General features: G+C 42.4%; 1 protein-coding gene across 1 annotated transcript in view; it reads left to right on the top strand.

The window, feature by feature from the left end:
• The window catches only part of BIN3 (bridging integrator 3), a 58,314-nt gene extending 38,922 nt beyond the window's left edge, over positions 1 to 19,392 (top strand). Inside the window, exons 3-9 of the mRNA XM_075858875.1 lie at positions 9,380 to 9,420; positions 9,607 to 9,668; positions 9,778 to 9,914; positions 12,151 to 12,191; positions 13,501 to 13,642; positions 15,304 to 15,438; positions 15,581 to 19,392. Of these exons, the coding sequence (XP_075714990.1) occupies positions 9,380 to 9,420; positions 9,607 to 9,668; positions 9,778 to 9,914; positions 12,151 to 12,191; positions 13,501 to 13,642; positions 15,304 to 15,438; positions 15,581 to 15,727 (705 nt within the window). The 3' untranslated portion in view covers positions 15,728 to 19,392. The remainder of the gene's footprint in view (positions 1 to 9,379; positions 9,421 to 9,606; positions 9,669 to 9,777; positions 9,915 to 12,150; positions 12,192 to 13,500; positions 13,643 to 15,303; positions 15,439 to 15,580) is intronic.
• The last annotated feature ends 1,795 nt before the right edge of the window (positions 19,393 to 21,187 follow it).

The following is a 21,187-nucleotide window of genomic DNA, read 5'->3' as shown; positions in this document are numbered from 1 at the left end:
CATGGAACATAGATATTTACTTAATCGGCCAGATACTACACAGTGGAGATCGCTGATTGTGAAATAATCTGTGTTATTGTGTCTCTCAGCATTCCTAAATGTAACTATGAGCGGATGTAGGATATAGAGCGTTTCTTATGTCCTACACCATAAATACCAGCCACGGTAAATTAATATCATTCTGTTTTGGCTAAAGGGCAACTCTTGCTGTTTTTTTCTTTAAAGGGATTGGCTCATCGACGGCAGCCCCATTCAAAATCTCCCAGCAGGAAGGCGCAGCCGTTGCATGGGAAATGTAGTATGAGGCCTTGTTCACACGGCGCTAAAAAAAAACCAATGTGCAAACACGTCAAAAAAAAGGTAGCGTTTTTGCACAGCGTTTTTAAAGTACAGGCGTTTTTGGCGCGTTTTTTGGCGTGTAATTAGGACTTCAACTAAGTATGCGAATTAGGCGCCTTTTACGCGCCAGGAATTGACCTGATGATGATTTTTTTACACTATGCGTTTTTTAAACCCGTCGTATGCACTGCAATACGTTTTTCCATTGATGTTACTAAGACGCTTAAAGCATGAGTTTTTCGGCGCCTTACATTGCGGGCGTTCAGAATATATAGACGGCTTGAGTTCGCCAGAGCGGATCACTGATCTGGTATATAGAGTGGGTCCTCAGCGGGACACCCCCCCCCCCCCTTCTATGATGTCCACATGCCGTATTCGGGAATATGGATATAGGTTGTCTTCGTGAGACAACTCCTTTAATAGGGTATTCACAGAATCTACATTTATCATCTATCTATGGGATAGGTGATAAGTGACCAGTCGCAAAGTTCTTTGAAGGCCCTTTTACATGGACCATATATCGGGCAAACGAACGCTTGTTCCCGATCATTGCCCTGTGTAAACAGGGCAGCGATCATCCACTGAAGGAGGTTTTTTTTTCTTTTGGGATGCAGCAATTCCATAAGAAATTCATCTGTACGTTCCAAGCTGTTAAGCTCTTGGCTACTTCCGCCATATGTGTATACGGCGCTGCCGCCAAGGGATTGGTGCAATCTCCCGTACATGTACACCACAAGAGCTGAGCCTGCCCCATAAGCAGCAAGTGTCAGATGTAGGATCCATCAGCCGGATCCAACCAGCACCGATTCCTGCCTTTAACCCCTTAAATCGCTAGGTTTGGGGCCACTAAACCACCCGTATTTTATTTTGAAACTGGGGTTTAGTTTTCCAAACCTGCCCACGTCAAAAATCGTCAGTTTCAGTATTGGGTAGTAAAAGAATTCCGGGAGAAGAATCGCTATCAGGTGCATGCGCGTTGCAGAGGTAAAGCCAAGGACCGCACCTCCCCAGGTTCTGCCATGTACGGAGGGGAGATAAAAAAAAAGTACAAAATCTTGATTGTCGCCAATGCTGCTTGCAAAATTTTGAAATGTAAAAAAAATTTTTTTTATTCTGGTGCTCACACTATGTATTTCCAGGTTGTACAGCCCCTTCATCAGGTTGATACATAGTGTTTTCGATACATTATTTGTAACTCAAAATTGTGCCATTAAAAAAATACAGGTCTTTGAAGACCATTCAAACCGACACGGAACGACTATTGAAATTTGAAACCTCATGGCTTGGCAGGATTGCAGCATACAAAATGCTTCTACTACCCAAACTTTTTTATACCTATTTAGAACCTTGCCTATCGCTCTCCCCAAGAGATTCTTTCAGATAGCGCAAAAAACCCTCTCCCAATTTGTTTGGTCAAGACACCAACCTAGAATTTCTATGCATTTGCTTACTAAAGACAGGTGGTTTGGGCTTACCAGACATTCACAGCTACTATATTGCTACTCAAGTGGCACAAATATCTAGCTGGGGGGCCATGGATGGGGACAAACAATGGGTACAAATAGAAGCCTCCTATACTTCGCCCCTGCCCTTAAAATCTACACTATTCTTGCAGTTTTGGGAGTTACCATATCCCTGTCCACTATCTCCATTGACAAAGCCTACTTTGGAATGTTGGTCTTATATTCAGCGTAATACACCCCACCGCGTTCCTTTACTTAAAAGCTATATTCCCTTAGAATTTTTTACGCTGATAATTCCTAACCTTTCTTTATCATGGATTGCAAATGGTATCAAAGATGTTGCCTCATTGTTTGAGCACAGTCAATTGGTGAGTTTTGATCATCTCAAGTCTGAATTTTCTCTATCCGACTGAGGCCCCATGCACACGACCGTGCCCGCAATCACGGCCCGCGATTGCGGGCACGGCCGGCCGCTGACTGACAGCCGCATTTTCGGGCCGTGCTCCCATACAAAGTATGGGAGCACGGCCCGCAAAATGCGAAAGAACGGACATGTTCCATAATTCCCGGAACATTTCCACGGCACGGACACCCTTCCGTAGTGCTACGGAAAGGTGTCAGTGTTCAATGAAAGTGAATGGCTCTGTTTTTGCGGACCGCAATTACGGAGGTTTTTTGCTGTCGTGTGCATGGGGCCTCAGACTTTTTCAAGTATTTACAAATAAAACACTGCATTATGAACAACAACCATTTGGATGCTTTATGCAACTTTAAACTATTTGGCCATTTCTCCAGACGAGTTAAGGGTTTAACCCCTTCCCGACATTTGCCATACATGTACGTCATGGAAAGTACTGACTTCCCGCATCTTGCCGTACATGTACGCCAAATGTTTGGGACCGGCTCAGAAGCTGAGCCGGTGCCATCATCACCGGATCTCAGCTGTATCTTACAGCTGACATCCGGCTGTAACGGCGGGGACCGAAATTAGCTTCGATCCCCGCCATTAACCCCTTAAGTGCAGCGCTCAAACGCGATCGCTGCACTTAAGGTGTTTGCAGCTCATCGGAACCCCAGTAATGAAATTGCCGGGGTTCCGGTGGCTGCAATGGCAACCGGAGGCCTAATACTGGCCTCCCGGTCTGCCTAGCACCGAAGCCGGTCAAGATCCGCCCGGCGGCGGAGCCTGATCGGCTTCCGTAGCTGCCGGCAAGATGGCGCCGGGTCAGGAGCTGATCCGGCGTCATCAGCGGTGGAGGTCAGCTGTACTGTACAGCTGACATCCACCTGTAACGGCAGGAACCGGAGCTAGCTCCGATCCCTGCCATTAACCCTTTCGATGCAGCAATCGAAAGCGATTGCTGCATCGTAGCGGTTACTAGCAGATCGCCAGCCCTGACAGGCAATCGGGACTGGCGACTGCTGTTATGTCAACAGGAGACACAATGGTCTCCTGCTCTGCCATTACGGAAGCCGATTTAGGCCCCGCCGGGAGGCGAAGCCTAATCGGCTTGCTGTCAGTGAATGACTGACAGATCTAATACATTGCACTACATAGGTAGTGCAATGTATTAGAAAAAAAAAAATCTGACCGTTGGACCTTCAAGTCCCCTAGTGGGACTTGAGAAAAAGTGTAAAAAAAGTATAAAAAAGTGTAAAAAAAAGTGCACAAAATAAAAGTTTGAAAACAGTAAAAGTTTCAAGTAATCAAATAAAACACAATCCCCCTTTTACTCTTATCAAGTCCTTTATTATTGAAAAATAATAATAAACCATACGTATTTGGTATCGCCACGACCGTAACGACCTGAGGTATCTAAATATTATATTATTTATTGCACGCGGTGAACAGCGTAAAAAAAAACGTAAAAAACGTTACCAGAGTTTCTGTTTTTTGGTCACTTTGCCCTACAAATATTAGAATAAAAAGTGATCAAAAAGTCGCACGTATCCAAAAATGGTACCTATAAAAACTATAGCTCGTCCCGCAAAAAACAAGCCCTCATACAGCTGCGTCGACAAAAAAATTAAAATGTTATGGTTCTCACAACTTGGCGACAGAAAAAATACATTCTTTTTACAAAAGTAATTTTATTGTGCAAAAAGTTGTAAAACATGAAAAAGTGCTATAAATTAGGTATCGCCGGAATCGTACTGACCCGCAGAATAAAGTTAACATGTAATTTATAACGCATGGTGAACGCTGTATAAAAAAAAAACGAAAAAAGCTGTGCCAGAATTGCGTTTTTTTGTTTAACTGGCATCCCAAAAAATAGGATAAAAGGTGATCATAAAGTCGCATGTACCCCAAAATGGTACCAATAATAACTACAGCTCGTCCCGCAACAAACCAGCCCTCATACCGCTACGTCTATGAAAAATAAAATTAGTTATGGCTCCAATAAGTCAGGAAATAAAAAAATATGCAGTTGTGCCCGAGGGGAACATTTCTTCTGTTTGAAGAGGCGATTTTTCAAGGACCTAAAATTAGGGAACCAGGAAAGGGAGGGCCCAAACATATCCGCTGGAAGCGACGGTGCCCGTATTATACCAGGACAACACTTCCTAGCAAAATTCCCCAAACTACAAAGGCGCGGAGTGTGGACCAAAAGGGGGATAAGAAAGGACGCCATTTATCAGTGCGACACCGGCCTGTGCGGAAAGGATTGCTTCACAGCGTAACACACATCTATGGATTATTTTATTGTTTTTTTTTTACCCCGTTATTATACCACCTGACTATGCCCCTTATATACTCCGCCCGGCTTACATATGCCCTACATTATAAACGGAAACACCAGTAAGACTCCAAACAAAACTACTACCAAGCAAAATCCACGCTCCAAAAGCCAAATGGCATTTCCTCCGCTCTGAACCCTACAGCGTGCCCAAACATCAGTTTCCTTCCACATATATGGCATCGTCATACCCGGGAGAACCCTTTTAGCAATTTTTGGGGTGTGTGTCTCCAGTGGCATAAGCTGGGCACGACATATTTGCCACTGAATGGCATATCTAGGGAAAAATATAAATTTTTAATTTGCACCATCCACAGCGCATTCATTTATGGAAAAGACCTCTGGGGTGAAAATGCTCACTACACCCCTTAATAAATGCCTTGAGGGGTGCAGTTTCCATAGTGGGGTCACTTCCCAGGGGTTTATTTTTATTATTTCACATCTGAGCCTCTGCAGTTGTGAACCAATACTTTGTAAATCGCCAAATTAGGCCTCAATTTTACATGGTACGCTTTCACTCCTGAGCCTGGTCGACTGTCCAGGCAAGAGATTAGGGCCACATGTAGGGTGTTTCTAAAACCAGGAAACCCAGCATAATAATTAGAGAGCTGTCTCGTTATGGTGGCACAAGCCGGGCACCACATATTGTCCACATATCTGTGGAAAAAATCCAATTTTCACTCTGCAACATCGAGTTCACACTAATTTCTACAAAACACCTGCAGGGTTAACATGCTCACTACACCCGTAGGTAAATGCATTGAGGGGTGTAGTTTCCAAAATGGGGTCACTTCTGGGGGGTTTCCACTGTTTTGGGCCCACAGGCGCCCAGAAACCAATCCAGAAACATCTGCACTCCAAATGGCGGTCCTTCCCTTCTGAGCCCTGCCGTTTGCCCAAACAGCAGTTTATGACCACATATGGGGTATTGCCGTACTCGGTAGAAATTGCTTTACAAATGTTGGGTTCTTTTTTTCCTTTATTTGTTGCGAAAATGAAAAAATTTGCGCTAAAGCTACTTCTTATTGAAGAAAAGATTGTTTTTATTTTCACTGCCCAATTCTAATAAATTCTATGAAACATCTGTGGGGTCAAAATGCTCACTACACCCCTAGATGAATTCCTCAAGAGGTGTAGTTTCCTAAATGGTGTCACTTTTTGGGCGTTTTCATTGTTTTTTTCCCCTCAGGGGCTTTGCAAATGTGACATGGCCGCCGCAAACCATTCCTGCTCAATGTGATCTCCAAAAGCCAAATAGCGCTCTTTCCCTTCTAAGCCACGCCGTGTCTCCAAACAGCCGTTTATTACCACATGTGGGGCATTGTTTTACTCGGGAGAAATTGCTTTACAAATTTTGTGGTGCTTTTTCTCCTTCAGTCCTTGTGGAAATGAGTAAAAATAAGCTAAACCTACATTTTCTTTGAAAAAATGTTGATTTTTATTTTCAGGGCCTACTTCCAATAATTTCTGCAAAAAACCTGTGGGGTCAAAGAGCTCACTATACCCCTAGATAATTTCCTCAATGGGTGTAGTCTCCAAAATGGGGTCACTTGTGGGGGGTTTCCACTGTTTTGTCTCCTCAGGGACTTCGTAAATGTGACATGGCCTCCGCAAACCATTCCTGCTAAACTTGAGCTCCAAAAGCCAAATAGCGCTCTTTCCCTTCTCAGCCTCGCCGTGTCTCCAAACAACCGTTTATTACCACATGTGGGGCATTGTTTTACTCGGGAGAGATTGGTTTACAAATTTTACGGTGCTTTTTCTCCTTCAGTCCTTGTGGAAATGAGAAAAAATTAGCTAAACCTACATTTTCTTTGAAAAAATTTAGATTGTCATTTTCAGGGCCTATTTCCAATAATTTATGCAAAAAACCTGTTGGGTCAAAACGCTCACTATACCCCTAGATAATTTCCTCAATGGGCGTAGTTTCCAAAATGGGGTCACTTGTGGGGGGTTTCCACTGTTTTGTCCCCTCAGGGGCTTTGTAAATGTGACATGGCCTCCGCAAACCATTCCTGCTAAACTTGAGCTACAAAAGCCAAATAGCGCTCTTTCCCTTCTCAGCCTCGCCGTGTCTCCAAACAACCGTTTATTACCACATGTGGGGTATTGTTTTACTCGGGAGAAATTGCTTTACAAATTTTACGGTGCTTTTTCTCCTTTAGTCCTTGTAAAAATGAGAAAAAAAATCGCTAAACCTACATTTTCTTTGAAGAAATGTTGATTTTAATTTTCACGGCCTACTTCTAATAATTTCTGTAAAAAAGCTGTGCGGTCAAAATGCTCACTACACCCCTAGATAATTTCCTTGAGGTGTGTAGTTTCCCAGATGGGGTCACTTTTGGGGGATTTTCACTGTTATGGCACCGCAAGAGCCCTTCAAACCTGACATGGTGCCTAAAATTTATTCTAACAAAAATAAGGCCCCAAAATCCACCAGGTGCTCCTTTGCTTCTGAGGCCGGTGCTTCAGTCCAGTAGCACGCTACGGCCACATGTGGGATATTTCCTAAAACTGCAGAAACTGGGCAACAAATATTGAGTTGCATTTCTCTGGTAAAACCTTCTGTGTTATAAAAAAAATTGTACTAAAAATTTTATTTCTGCAAAAAAATATGAAATTTGTAAATTTCACCTCTACTTTGCTTTCATTCCTGTGACATGTGTAAAGGGTTAAGACATTTTCTAAATGCTGTTTTGAATACTTTGAGGGGTGAAGTTTTTAAAATGGGGTGACTTTTTGGGGGTTTCTAATATATAAGGCCCTCAAAGCCACTTCACAACTGAACTGGCCCCTGTAAAAATAGCCTTTTGAAATTTTCTTGAAAATGTGAGAAATTGCTGCTAAAGTTCTAAGCCTTGTGAGGTCATAGAAAAATAAAAGGATGTTCAAAAAACGATGCCAATCTAAAGTAGACATATGGGGGATGTTAATTAGCAACAATTTTGTGTGGTATAACTGCCTGTCTTACAAGCAGATACATTTAAATTGAGAAAAATGCTAATTTTTGCAATTTTTCGCTAAATTTTGGTGTTTTTCACAATTAAATACTGAATGTATTGGGCAAATTTTGCCAGTAACATAAAGTCCAATGTGTCACGAGAAAACAATCTCAGAATCACTTGGATAGGTGAAAGCATTCCGGAGTTATTACCACATAAAGTGACACATGTCAGATTTGAAAAATGAGGCTCGGTCAGGAAGGTCAAAAGTGGCTAAAGAGGGAAGGGGTTAAAGCCCATATACAGCACGATTAACTCTCATTATTCGTTTACTAAATTTCACCTGCTTGAGTCGTGGGAAAGAGACTTAGAGATGACATTTGATGATGCTGCATGGTTGGCCTCCTTTAAACTCATACATGTAGCTCTTCCATGTATTCAACATGTAGAAACCGCAATTAAAACTTCTTTGAGATGGTACTTTACTCCTGACCGTTGGCATCACATGTATCCTGAATCACCGCCTGTATGTTGGAGGGGTTGTGGTAACACAGGCACCCTTTTTCATATCCTGTGGCGATGTCCCAAACTAGACGGATTTTGGACCCAAGTATTTGAGCTTTTGGCACAAGTATTTCAATGCTCAATCCCGTGTTCTCCTCAACTAGCATTACTATCTCTTGATCTAGACATTTTCCCCTTTAACACGAGATGCTTGATTTGTAAAAAATCCTTGTACTGGCTAAGCTAGTAATCACACGACATTGGAAAGAGATAGATGCTCCTTCAATAGATGAACTCATATCCTTACTCAACACGACATATGCATATGAGAGAATAATAGCCTTGGGTAATTCTTCATTCTCCAAATTTAGCCTATTGTGGAACCCCTGCTTTACCAGTACGTTCCATAAAAACCAATGAGTTAGTACTCTGACCTGAAAATGAACAGGGTTACGCTGTCTTTGACTTTACCTGCGGTATGATCCTAAATGCATATGTATGAATATATATATATAGATACTGTCTGTAATACCAAGTATTGCTGCACTGTTTGTGTGTTTTTTGTTATTTCCTGTTTATTTGTTCTATGCTGATATTTTCAATAAGTTCACATTGATATCGAGATCCTTTGCTTTACTGAGAGATATGTAACTGAACTTTATATACTTTATGCATAATATGTTTGTCTCATGCTTTATGTGAAAAATCCCAATAAAAACTATTGAAACGAAAAAGATACAGGTCGTCCCGCAATAAACAAGCGTTCATTCCGCTACATCGATGGAAAAATTAAAAAATGATGCCTCGTGACACAAACAAAAACGATTATTCTTTGCCTGCGGTTGTCAGGGCCTCATGGGAGCAGGAGAGCCGCAGGTTGGCGGACACTGCTCTGTGTAAAGGAGTATCTGTATATGCATCTATTCAAGGTGAGAATGCATATACTCCGTATACTGAAAAATGGGCCATAGTGGTGCGATAGATCAGTTGGTAAAAACTGCTCCTAGTACGTGAGACTGGAGATTTGGTTTTGAGACCCTGCTGTGGTCGGAACTGATGTAAGTAATGACATTGTGTACATTGCTGCAAAACATGTTGGTGCTATTTAAAAAAAATAGTAATACGTGATTTTGTTTGCTCTGTAACCTTATAATAGACGAGCTCTCTGCATTTATAGAGTATCCAGTCAATATATCAGGATGGAGGCCACATACTGCTTGCAATATGCCAACTTACTGCCCGGTATCCCACCAGTAAAAGCGCTACACATGTCAACGGTGTTTAAAATTCGTCATTTCTGTAGAATAATCCTATTCCTGTTTTTGTTTTTTCTTTGTCCACAATGAGGCGCTCATGAGTCCTATCTCTTTTTCTTTTCTTTTTTTTTCTCCAGGTAGAAAGGGACTTTGAGCGGGAATATGGCAAGCTCCAGCAGTAAGTAATCTAGCCAAATGACCCCCCCCCCCCCCTTAAATCTAGACACTATCACTTGGTTCATTTGTCATTCAGCTTGGTCTGTGTTGTTCATTACTTTACAGCATTTCTGATTGATGCTATGACACGTGATGTTTCTATCATTATATCCACCTTATGTCTTAATATCTCTCCATCTATCCACAGGCTGGAAGACCAAACGAAAAAACTGCAAAAAGACATGAAGAAAAGTATAGAGGCAGACCTAGGTATCAGGTTTTTTTTTTTTTTGTTCCCTTTTCTTTTGTATTTAAGAGGTTAAGTGTTTATTCTACTCTTGAGAAAGCTAACAATTTGTGTTTCTATGTCTTTCTTCAGCCATGTCTAAATCTGCTGTCAGGATCACATCAGATCTTTTAGGGAATCCACTGTGTGAGCCAGACCCAGACTTCTTAGTCATGGTGACTGCGCTGGACACGGCAATGAAACGTATGGACGCCTTCAATCAAGAAAAGGTACCTGAAGTGTCATTTACTAGTAATGTAACTTTATTGGAAGAAAAAAAAAATACAAATATCCTTTTAGGGAACTCCAGAGTTTATAGTGGGAAGTCTCATTCCTGACCACTATCCATAAGATGGAGCAGAGAAAATCTACAAATAACCTCTGTCTGGAGGACACCGCACATCTATGTATAACGCAGTCTATTGACTTCAATAAATCATCATCTCTTGGCCAGAGTGGAGAGCAGTTACAAAGACTCTCGCTCTGGGCGGCCTGTCCTGTCCTGCATTGCACAGACAACCCATTGATATGAATGGAGACTGTGTAATGTTTGTTTTCCCCTGTGGTGGCGCTGCAGGGAAATTGAACGCTTACTGACCAGTTTCCCCACACATTCACTGATCTCTGGGGGTTCCAGCAGGGGGACACTTTGTGATCATATTATTGTAAAGGAAACCTAGGTGGGGAACCCCTTTTACCGGTTCATCAGCGCTCACTATATATTTACAGTGGACCGTCCTAGTCCTTATAGCCTGCTCCGTAGTTTATCTATGGTGCAGACTTTAGCTGGAGACTGCCGGGGACCTTGGAGAGCAGTTTTCACCATTCCGGTCTTCTCTGTTCTCATGTACAATGAGCGCCATGTATAGAATAGGGGCAGCAGCAGCGCCTCTATTGGTTTTGGTTTATGTGACTGGTCAAATGATTGCCAGGATACTGTTACTGGGTGGCTGCTTCTGGGTCTATCCAAGCCCAGCACAGCCCTAACAGTGACAACAGTCCCTATAACCGGGCTGATTTCCCTGCTGTACAGCGCCCGTTACAGTGAAAAAGTAAAGCGGAAAAAAAATAAAATTAAATAATAAAGTCCCATACAAGTATTTTCTGAGCTTTGAGGGACAGTCCATAATAATAAAAAAGTAAAAAATAAAATAAAAATTAAAAATCACATAAAATACAACCACCCAACCAAAATGCTCTAATGTGGACCCAATTACCTTAAAATAAACATGTAATATATCAAAATTGACACGAGACCGTGACGATCACAAATAGTCTATTTTAGGTGACACTATATTATTACTTGAAATCACTTAAAAAGTAAATAAACATCTTCCTTTTTTTTTTTTTTGCAGACTATATGATAATATATTCTGGAAAAGCAAAAATTCTGAGTATAAAAATAAGAAAAGAAACCGCCATTGTTCATGAAACCGCATCACCTAAATCATGTCACTATCCCATAAAAAGTTACAGCCGTTTAACGCGTGCTAAAAATGGCTAGAGGGTGTCTGGTCCTGAAGGTTTAAATAGCCCAGTCCTGATCCGGTTAAAGAGTAGCTGCGGTAAAAAACGGACTTCCCTGGTCCATGTTGTCCATTCTCCTGCTGAGAAGAGCGTAGTCACCCACTATACTGTAGAAGTGCTGGTGGGAAGTATTGCTGATTTCCGGACATAATTTTTCTGCACGATGTAGATGTTGGGTGATTCCCTATGAAGGTTTTCCATAACACAATTGTGCAGGACATTTTCACTGTAAAAATGTTCTGACCTGTTGACTTTCAATATTAGTGAGAGTCTGTGCTGAGCACTCACTAATGCCTTGGCCCTCAGAGCCTGGTAATGTTCCCTCTTTTGCCCCTATTGTAGACTTCTTCTCTATGGCACATCGCTTGATCAAGTTACAAAAATCTCAGATGAGCATTGAAAGGCCTGTCCTGTTTATGATCATCTCTGAACTCTTATAAGGCCATGTTTACACAGTCAGGATTTACAATGTGCATGGATTTGTTCAATCCCCCCCCCCCCCCCCCATTCTGATGTATGAGACTATTGCAGTCATTCCCATGCCATTCCGTCGTTTTGATAGACTGAATAGTGTAGTCGACGACGCTGTTCATTCCATCAAGACGACGGAACCCTTGCGCAACTGAGACAAACGAAAAACCATTGGCACCGGATCCGTCACCATTGAAATCAATGGTGATGCAAACGGAAACCTATGGTTTCCGTTTGTTTGTCAGGGTCCCGTTCTGATGGGCAGCTCCGTCAGAACGGGACCTTGACGCAGATGTGAACGCCAGCCTTAAGTAAATCTTTTCCTTTGTATATCTTTACTAATACTGATAATAGGATTTACTGTAAATGTTTGGATGTACTCGTGCTGGAAGCATTTTCTGAGTATCTCTCATAATACAAAGGTACTTTTATTGATTTTAATTTTTGTATTACTTTTCCTGTTTTTAGGTGAACCAAATTCAGAAAACCTTGATGGATCCATTGAAGAGGTATACAAAACGTATGCTTCATATGTACAAGTGTGTTTGCTTAAAGAGAACCTTTCACCTTCCCAAACATGTGCAGCATGTTATAGGAAAGAGTTCACTAACCCCGTCTCAAGTAAAATTATTTTTCTAATTCCCTCCGTTTTTTAAATATTTGTGCCGTTATATTTGGCGCCCGATATGTAAATAAGCCCCTGAACAGTCAATGGGGTGTTTCTAACTAACTAAAAGGCAAGGGGGCGTGATGTCTCTGCTCTGACACTGTCCAATCAGCTGCGGACAGTGTCAGGGCGGCTAGCGCTGTGTTCTCTCCCGCGAGAACTTTGTGGTGGTGCTGCAGATAGCGTGAGCGCATGGCTGTTCACACGCACATTGACGGATGTAAGTATATCGCCTCTTCTCGTCTTCTCCTCCTCGTCTCTGCTTCTCGTTCCGTGGTGGAAGTGGTGACACCGATGTGCGAGCGAACGGCTGTGCGCGCATGCGTGAGGGGGCGCGCACTTTATCTGCAGCACAAACACCAAGTCTGTGTGTGTTCTCGCGGGAGGGAACACAGCGCAAGCCGCCCTGACACTGTCCGTAGCTGATTGGACAGTGTCAGAGCGAAGACATCACACCCCCTTGCCTTTTAGTTAGTTTGAAACGCCCCATTGACTGTTCAGGGGCTTATTTACATATCAGGTGCCAAATATAATGGCACCGATATGTAAATAACGGAGGGAGTTAGCAAAATAATTTTAGGTGAGACATTGTTTGTGAAGCCTTTCCTATAACATTCTGCACATGTTTGGGGAGGTGAAAGGTTCACCTTTGCAACCATTTTTTTTATTTCTCTATTGCATCAATATAAAAAAGCAATTTTGTAAATAGTCTTTAGTGAAAGTCTAATACTATTTAGTGTTTACAGCTCCTATGCAGAGCTATGCATCTCCATGGTAACAGACTGCAAACAAACACAGTAGTCTAACCCTGCAGCCATACTCTTTTCATAGGTGAACAAGAAGTAGTAGACAAATGAAAGGGCATATATATGACTGCAGGGTCTAACTACAAAGAATTTGTTTGTAGTCTGTTACCATAGTGACAAAAAGGAATGTACTGGAGGAGATTCTTTTTAATCAAGACTTTTTTGCTAAATTACTTCATCTTTCATGTTAGATTCATTGTATGTGAGATTGTAAATGTAGTTTTGGAGCTTCGGTATTTATTTGTGTATGCTTATATGCTGTATATATCCGGCATGATCTCAAAGGTAGCAGTCTGTGTGATTATATTCCTTTACATACTAATTTATTGTATATACTTCATATAGGTATAGCAGTGTGTTTCCTTCACTAAACATGGCAGTGAAGCGCAGGGAGCAGGCACTACAGGAATACAAGAGGCTCCAGTCAAAGGTCGAGAAATATGAAGAAAAGGAGAGAACGGGGGCAGTGATTGCCAAGTTACACCAGGTGGGGGTGTGAGGGTGAAGTTATGGCTGCTCCTCCCCATTAATGAAGGTTTCTACGGTCCTGCCTGTCTTGTATAAATATGTTGTACTACAGTAGATGTAATGTTATCTAGTGCCACGGTCATCTCTTACTATTTGTCATCAGAACTTGTAGTTACAGTTTCTGTTTCTGCCACTTCCTATCCTATATCAGGGCATTTGATTGGTTTAAAGGGATTGTCTATCATCTTCTGGTTTCCAAGTTTAAAGGCCCTTTTACACTGGCAACGATCAGCCACTGAACGATCAAACGCTTGTTCATCGGCAGATTGCATCGTCCATGCTGTAAGAAATATTATCGTTGTCGGCAGCACGTGTCCCTTGTAAAAAGGGAGATGTGCGGCCGACATGATGGAAATGTATGGGGAAGAACGATCGTAGTAATGAGCTCTCGTCCCCATACATAACCGATCATTGCTCCTTGTGAATGGAGCAAACGAGTGACGATCAACCAGCTATCTCGGCGATCGGCGTTCGGCCCATATCGGGCTGTGCAGTAGGACCTTAACTAGAGTCCTGCAATAGCCTTTTAAACATTGTAAAATTAAAACTGCTGTAGATTTCTAATATACTTTTTTGTTTAAATTCCTGTTGTGAATGAAAGCATTCTTGGTTATAAACTATTTCTGACCTAGTCCTGATCATACAGCTGAGGGTTTATTGCAATATGTCAGTGTAGGCTAAAGTCCTGGGTAGGAGACAGGTTTTTCTTTTTTAGCTTATAGAAAATTGCCCTCACTGATACACTGTAACACATCCTCAGCTGTGTGAACAGTCATTATGGGGTTTCTGCTGCTAAATGTAAGCAAGAATGATTCCATCCACTGACCGCATAGGTGGGGAATTGAAACAGAGTATAATACAAAGTTGTATGAATGGGAGCTGAACTACAGTGCAGTGAGGTGGATCTGTGGGTTTGGGCGCACCCCCCCCCCTCACTCGCCTGTTCTCATGATCGGGCGTAGTCGCAGCGGTGGGGCCCCCGGCGATTTAGAAAATTATCACCTATCCTGTGGATAGATGATGATTTACTATTCTGGAAAAACCTCTATCTCTACTCCATCCAAAGATTTATTGGGGAGATTTATAAAAACTGGTGTAAAGGAAAAGGGGTGTAGGTGTCCATAGCAACCAATCAGATTCCACTTTTTATTTTTTAGAGGCCCTTTTTGGAAAATGAATGCAGTGATTTGATTGGATGACATAGACAACCACTTCATTTTTACTTTGCACCAGTTTTGATAAATCTATCCCTATGTCTTTACCCAAAGAAGTGAGATCTTACCGTACACAGTGTGTCATGTAGATCTAGCAACATTGCTGAGGCATGAGGTGCCCCTTGTCTTATATGGTTACTCCGCCAATTTGTTAGTAGTTGAAAGCCCACAGTATGGATGACCAGGTGTTCAGGTGCAAGGTAATCTTTTAGGAAGGAGCGTACAGAATGTGTGTTAAACTGGTGTGTCCGCGCCACCTCATATCCAAAAGATCAGTTCTCCACTGCAGCTTTGCGATCTTGTAGAATGCACACTACTGCCATCTAGTGTTATTACACTGAACTTCCTGAAGTCTCAAGATTCACCGTGTATAATGCAGTTATGTTTTACGTGTCCTGATCCACAGGCCAGGGAAGAACTGCGCCCCATCCGGGAAGACTTTGACGTGAAGAACCGCCAGCTGTTGGATGAGATGCCGAAGTTTTACAACAGTCGTATAGATTTCTTCAAGCCCAGCTTCCAGTCATTGATCAGAGCACAGGTATAATGAGGGCTCTTTTCTTAATTTTCATACCTCCTTTTTTTTTTTCTTTTATAGTCTTTCCTTATACTTTGTCATTACCATTCACATTCAAATATCACGTCTTATTCTAGTCCTGCTAATGTCCCCTCCTCTCCACTAGGTGGTGTACTACACTGAGATGTCCCGAGTGTTTGGGGAGCTAGCTCAGCAGGTGGATGAAGTGCAGCTGACAGATGCTGAGAGAGAGCGGGAAAATGAGTCCAAACTATCAGAGCTGCGTGCCTTGTCCATCGTAGCGGATGACTGACCGCGAACGACCAGTGATATGGGTTATATGCAGTGTTGTAGCATCAGGTGATGTCTACAAAACGGAATATATCCATGTCTGTGCGAACGTTATAATCCAGACTGGAGACCCACTACGGATACAGGAGAGTAATACACTACTGTTAACATTTCCCTCAATGGCTTCCCGCATGGACCTACGAAATACTTGAGAAAAGCCAAAAAGGGAGAACCGGGGCAGAATGGTTGTGGCTAGGAGCCTAACCAGCTCTTAAAGTGCCTTTGTCAAAATGGAAAATGCTCCATATTTTTCTCATATTTGAATATATTTTTAATATGAAGTTTATGTATTTCTAATCCGTCAGACAACGTCTGTGTCTATTGTTTTGGGTTGTTTTCTTCTTGCAGCACATAAAATAGTCGGTCCCTCCTGCTGCATAACTGGTAGGCTGCAACTTTATTTTATCTTAGTTTTATATATTTTCTATGTAAATTACTTGTACTTGTTTATTGCTTGCTCAATCCTTAAAGGGTAACTAAATTTAAAAAAAACAACTTTTGACATGTCAGAACTTTTGATCAGTGGGGGTCCGAGCAATGAGACCCCTACTGATTGCTAAAAAAACAAAGCAACAGAAACGCTCAGATGATCACTGTGCCACTTGATTGGTTTTCCCCGAAAAGCTGAGCGAGCAGTGAACAGACTCATAGACTTTCCATTGAGCCCGTACGCCGCTCCCAGGAAAGCTCTGTTTTAGCGATCGGCGGGGGTCTCGGTCATCGGACACCCACCAATCGAAACTTCTGACATGTCACTGACTTTTTAAAAGTTTAGTTACACTTTAGCAAATCCGCCGCGTCGGACCATACACTTACTGGTCAAGAAAGTCTATCACTGCGCAGTTGAACTCTGCTATTCGCTATTCACGGTGCCGATCCATTAGGCTTGGTATTTGCCTCCAACTTTCCACTAAAGGGGATGGAATGCCTTGGGGGGGGGGCAGTAAACACATCAATATTCGCTATACTGCCCCCTAATAGCCTCCCGTGTGACATATACATAGTTTATATAAGGGTGAGCTAAGGTTATATTCCATCCGTTCTCTCAATCTTCAAATAAATTCTTCTTTTTAGATTCCAACATCAATCCTAATGTTCCTTCTGGAAGGTATTTGTATGTTGCTTCCTTTTTTTAAGTGGACTTCACAGAGATATAAGGAAGTAGAAATGTTTAATCCTTTTTTGCTTTATTTCACATGTACTTCTAGGAAATTCAGCCCATGCCCCACATCATTAGCGTTATAAGGTTCTGATATGCTCTGTGAGTGTACAGTATAAGTATGATCCATATATGCTACCTCACCTTCTCGCCCATTTACCAAAGATATATATATATGTCATTTGTCACTATCCGTCCATTCGCACTACACAGAATTGGACAGGGTTTATGATCCTGTGTTGCCCTCCTGTGGACATTGCACAAAAAAGCAGTTAAGTTACAAGTTTAGCTCTGCTACATCTGTACATTCCTTGAGGCGACCCCTTTTGTGATGTTAAAAGCTCCGCTCTGCTGTCTCTCTTAGATGTATGACCGCATACTGTATTCATCCCATTACACCTTCAAGAGGTCGTCACTCAGCTTTTCTGCCAACCAGAATGTCAAATCTTCTTCATTATGTAGCGACACATATTTTTGCACTAATATTGCTGCATATTTAGACCAACTTGACCATAAATGTTATGAGAGCTGCAGTCTCAGCCATATTGAATGTCACCCGACTTTCCCAGATATTCTAAAAGGGGGGGGGGGGGGGTACCAACACCTCCAGTCTTTCCACCGGCAAACCGATTATTTGCTGGAGAAAGCCTTCTCTGCACAGATATCCCTGAAGTGACCGCTTCGGTGGTAATGTAGGATTACATGGCGGCCAGTCAGAGGAATGGCTGTCCATGTAATACATGAATGGCTCCAGTCCGCCAGAGCGGCTCTCCATTCTAGTTTATAGAGGGGGGTCCCAAGTGGGGAACATTCAGCTTTGACATCTATATGTCCTTAATAGGCCATATAAACTACGATTGTCTTCACGAGACAACTTATTTATAGGAAGTCTATCGGCAGATTCCACCACCATAATTCTTAAAACCGCTTGATAAGTTTTAGGGAAAGCATCGTCTGATGTCCTTTTCTGCGAAGTGTCAATCTAGAGTAGAGGGGACAGGGTTTGGGAAAGATTTGCTTCTGATAACCCAGGGCTCTTCACTAAAGGATAAATGCCCATCGGACACTTAAATGGTCACTAACCTTTTGACAAACCTTGCATAAATCAATAGTACAAACAGATATAAGAAACTTTATATATCTTCTTAAAGAAAAATGCCTCTTTCCCTACTGATCAGGCACTTCTCTCGCTCTTCCCTGCCTCTTGCACAGGTCATTCGCTCCCAATTCACTGCTAATTTTGTCTTGAGATACAAGACGGATTATCATCTCTGAGCGATCAGGATATATGATGCCCATAGAAGTCTATGGAAAAGGGAGGGGGAGCTGCTGGTGGGAGATAGGGGCAGAGAGTTGCCCAAATACGCGGCTTCTGGTAAGTGTTCTTACCTCAGTGCTGTATTCACAGCTCTACTGCTGTATAATCTCCATGTTGCTTCTACTGCTTCTGTGTGTGTGCTACAAAGAGCGAGGAGAGCAGGATGTCCTCTTCTCTGTGGGCAGTGTATAGAAGACATGATAGCAGTTGGGCTCTGCCCACTAGGTCAAAGTAAACTGAGAATTAGAGTCGGTAGAGGGGAAAACTGCTAAAAAATAAATGTCACATGCAAGTTATGTCCAGATATAGTGTTACTCATCATGTACACACACATGACCGCTTATTCTGATGGGCACCTGAAAGGTTAGGTACACCTTAAGGCTTCATTAGCATATGGTGTATAACTTAATAAAACATTATTTACTCAGGTATTGCTTAGATTATCATAAAAACTTGGTAATATTTGAACTGCTTTGCCCAAGATCTATTTAGCTATTTAAGACTTTAAAGGGGTGGAATCTGCTGACCGACTCCTATTAATAAGGGCTGAATAAAACTTAACAGCAGAGGAAAATTCAAGGACTATGATTTCTGAGTTTTCGTTCCATTGTAGAGGAAAATGCTTTGTAAAAGGGATGTATGAGATTAGAAAAAAGACGGTCTGCAGAACAGCGCCACTCCTGTCTATGAGCTATGCCTGGTATTGCAGCTGAGTTCCATTGAAGTGAATGAAGCTGCAATACCAAACACAGCCCATGGAAAGAAAAAATATATATATATTTACCATACTTCCACCTTGAATTTAAACAGCTTCCCTCTACCCATCTGTAATTTGGGGCAAACCTTTTCATGGGCACAGAGCTCAGATGCTGCTAACAGGCCGAGTCTTGTGGTGCGGACATGGCTGTGACCACACTTCATTACACTGTGACCTGTCTTTATTATGGACTAAGCTCTGTGCCCATGACATTTGCCTCGTACTCCCGCCACAAAGTTCCAGTGCTGGCAATCCTTGTGATGCGGGCTTAGCGCATACTCTCACTAATGTCTGCATAGTTACTTTATCCTAACCTGTATACAGAGATATTGTCTTTTAACACTATGGACCTGTGGTTCATCGCTCTCAATTTTAATAAAAATATCAAATATGTCTTGTGCTGTTTATTTATTTGAAGCGACCCTCCTGTCTCAGGACGAAATTATAAATATGGTGGTGTATATAGAGTAATAATAGCTGGTATCCCCCCAGATGTGCCCCTCTGCCTTGGATCTGCCGTTTTAGGGTCCCCTCTGTGCTGTCTCAAAATGACAGAGTCTGACGCTCCCGCTGTTCACGGATTGGACTAAGCTGCTTACTTGGAGAGAACTCCAGCTCTGGCCAATCCGAGAACAGTGGGAGTATAAGAAGCGCTGCAGCCATTTTGGGGCAGTACAGAGGGGACCCTAAAACAGCGGATCCACGGCAGAGGGGCACAACTGGTGCCAGGTAATATTACTCCATATACACCATCATTTAAAATGTCGTCCCGGGCTCGGAGGGGTTGCTTTAATTTCCGTGGTCACCCACTAATCGGCACAGTTCAGCCCCATTCACTTAAAGGGAAACTCTGAGGAAATCCATAGTTCCCAATGTGCAATCGTGATGTCTGCCGAATGGTAAACCAACTTAATTCCGGTATGTATTGCTACATCCCTCGCTTCTATATTGCTTCATAACCAGGCAGACGTGCCGTTCAGGAGTCTATGGAAGCTTGCTGATAAACCTCTTGATATTGACAGGAAGTCAACCGTGGTCTACAAAAGAGGACCTCTGAATGCACAGAAGGTTGAACCTTGGGTTAAATAGGGCCTCTCCTCTTTCCTGATATTTCTAAGAAAGTGTGTGGCAGGGCCACTTGCCGCCCGACAAGTTTACTATAATTTACGCCAGAAATTGGCATACTTTGTAACGGAAATCTACGCCAGCTCGTTGATTTCACTTTGTGGCGCACAGACAGCCCTAGGTGCGACAATTTTTTTTTAACCGCTGTGCGCTTCAGTCTAAGACTAATTTATAAAATTCCAGTCTTGGTAAATCTGGGCATCTGTTTTGTGCTGTTCCTCTGTTATTCCTCCTGGAAATGAATGAATAATTGATAACTGTCCCTATCTATATACTCTGACACTATCCCGTCAGTGCTGAATGTAGAACTGGGATAAACCCTATTGACAAGGGCAATACTAATCCCACGTTGTTAATTTATTCATACATTTCCAGGAGCAATAACAGAGGACTCTGCAAAATCCAGAGTCCTTAGAAGATTGCTTAAATTGTTATTTTATGGGGAATACTAGTACAGTATATACTAAAACAGACCTGTTTGGGAAGGTGATAGCCGCAGAAGTCCGCATTCGGTTCCATTCCTGAGGCTGTGGTGGGCACAAACTTACCAAAACTGGGCATTTGAAAATGAGAACATTTTATCTGTAGTTCTTGATTTCTGCTTCACCATGCAGATGGGTCAGAATTGGGTGTAAACCACATGGCTCATTCCTTGTGTTAAAGCTCAGGCTCAGGCTGGGTATGGGGATGGTTTTCTTGCCACACATGGCTCCTCACATTGGCCGGCACAGTCACCAGATCTCAGTCCAGCAGAGCACATTGAGTATGTGGTGGGACAAGATATTTGCAGCATGAATAAGAAGTCTATAAATCTGCAGCAACCAAGTGCCGCTATGGTGTAACATGGACCAGCGTCTCTAAGGGATGGGCACAGCACCTCATTGAATCCATTCCGCAAATAATCCAGGCTGTAGGGCAACTGAGGGTCCAACCGAGTACTGGAATTGTGAACCTTATAAAATGTCTATTGGTGTCTGGACTTGCACACAAATCTAGGTTTATTGGCACCGATCTGTGTGTAAAGCAGGAAAAACATATTATTACACTTGTCATACCCTGTGAT

This window comes from Rhinoderma darwinii, chromosome 3 (assembly GCF_050947455.1).
Source record: "Rhinoderma darwinii isolate aRhiDar2 chromosome 3, aRhiDar2.hap1, whole genome shotgun sequence".
Taxonomy (NCBI): Eukaryota; Metazoa; Chordata; class Amphibia; order Anura; family Rhinodermatidae; genus Rhinoderma; species Rhinoderma darwinii.
Note: the sequence above shows the minus strand (reverse complement) of the source record. Positions and strands in the feature narration are given on the sequence as shown.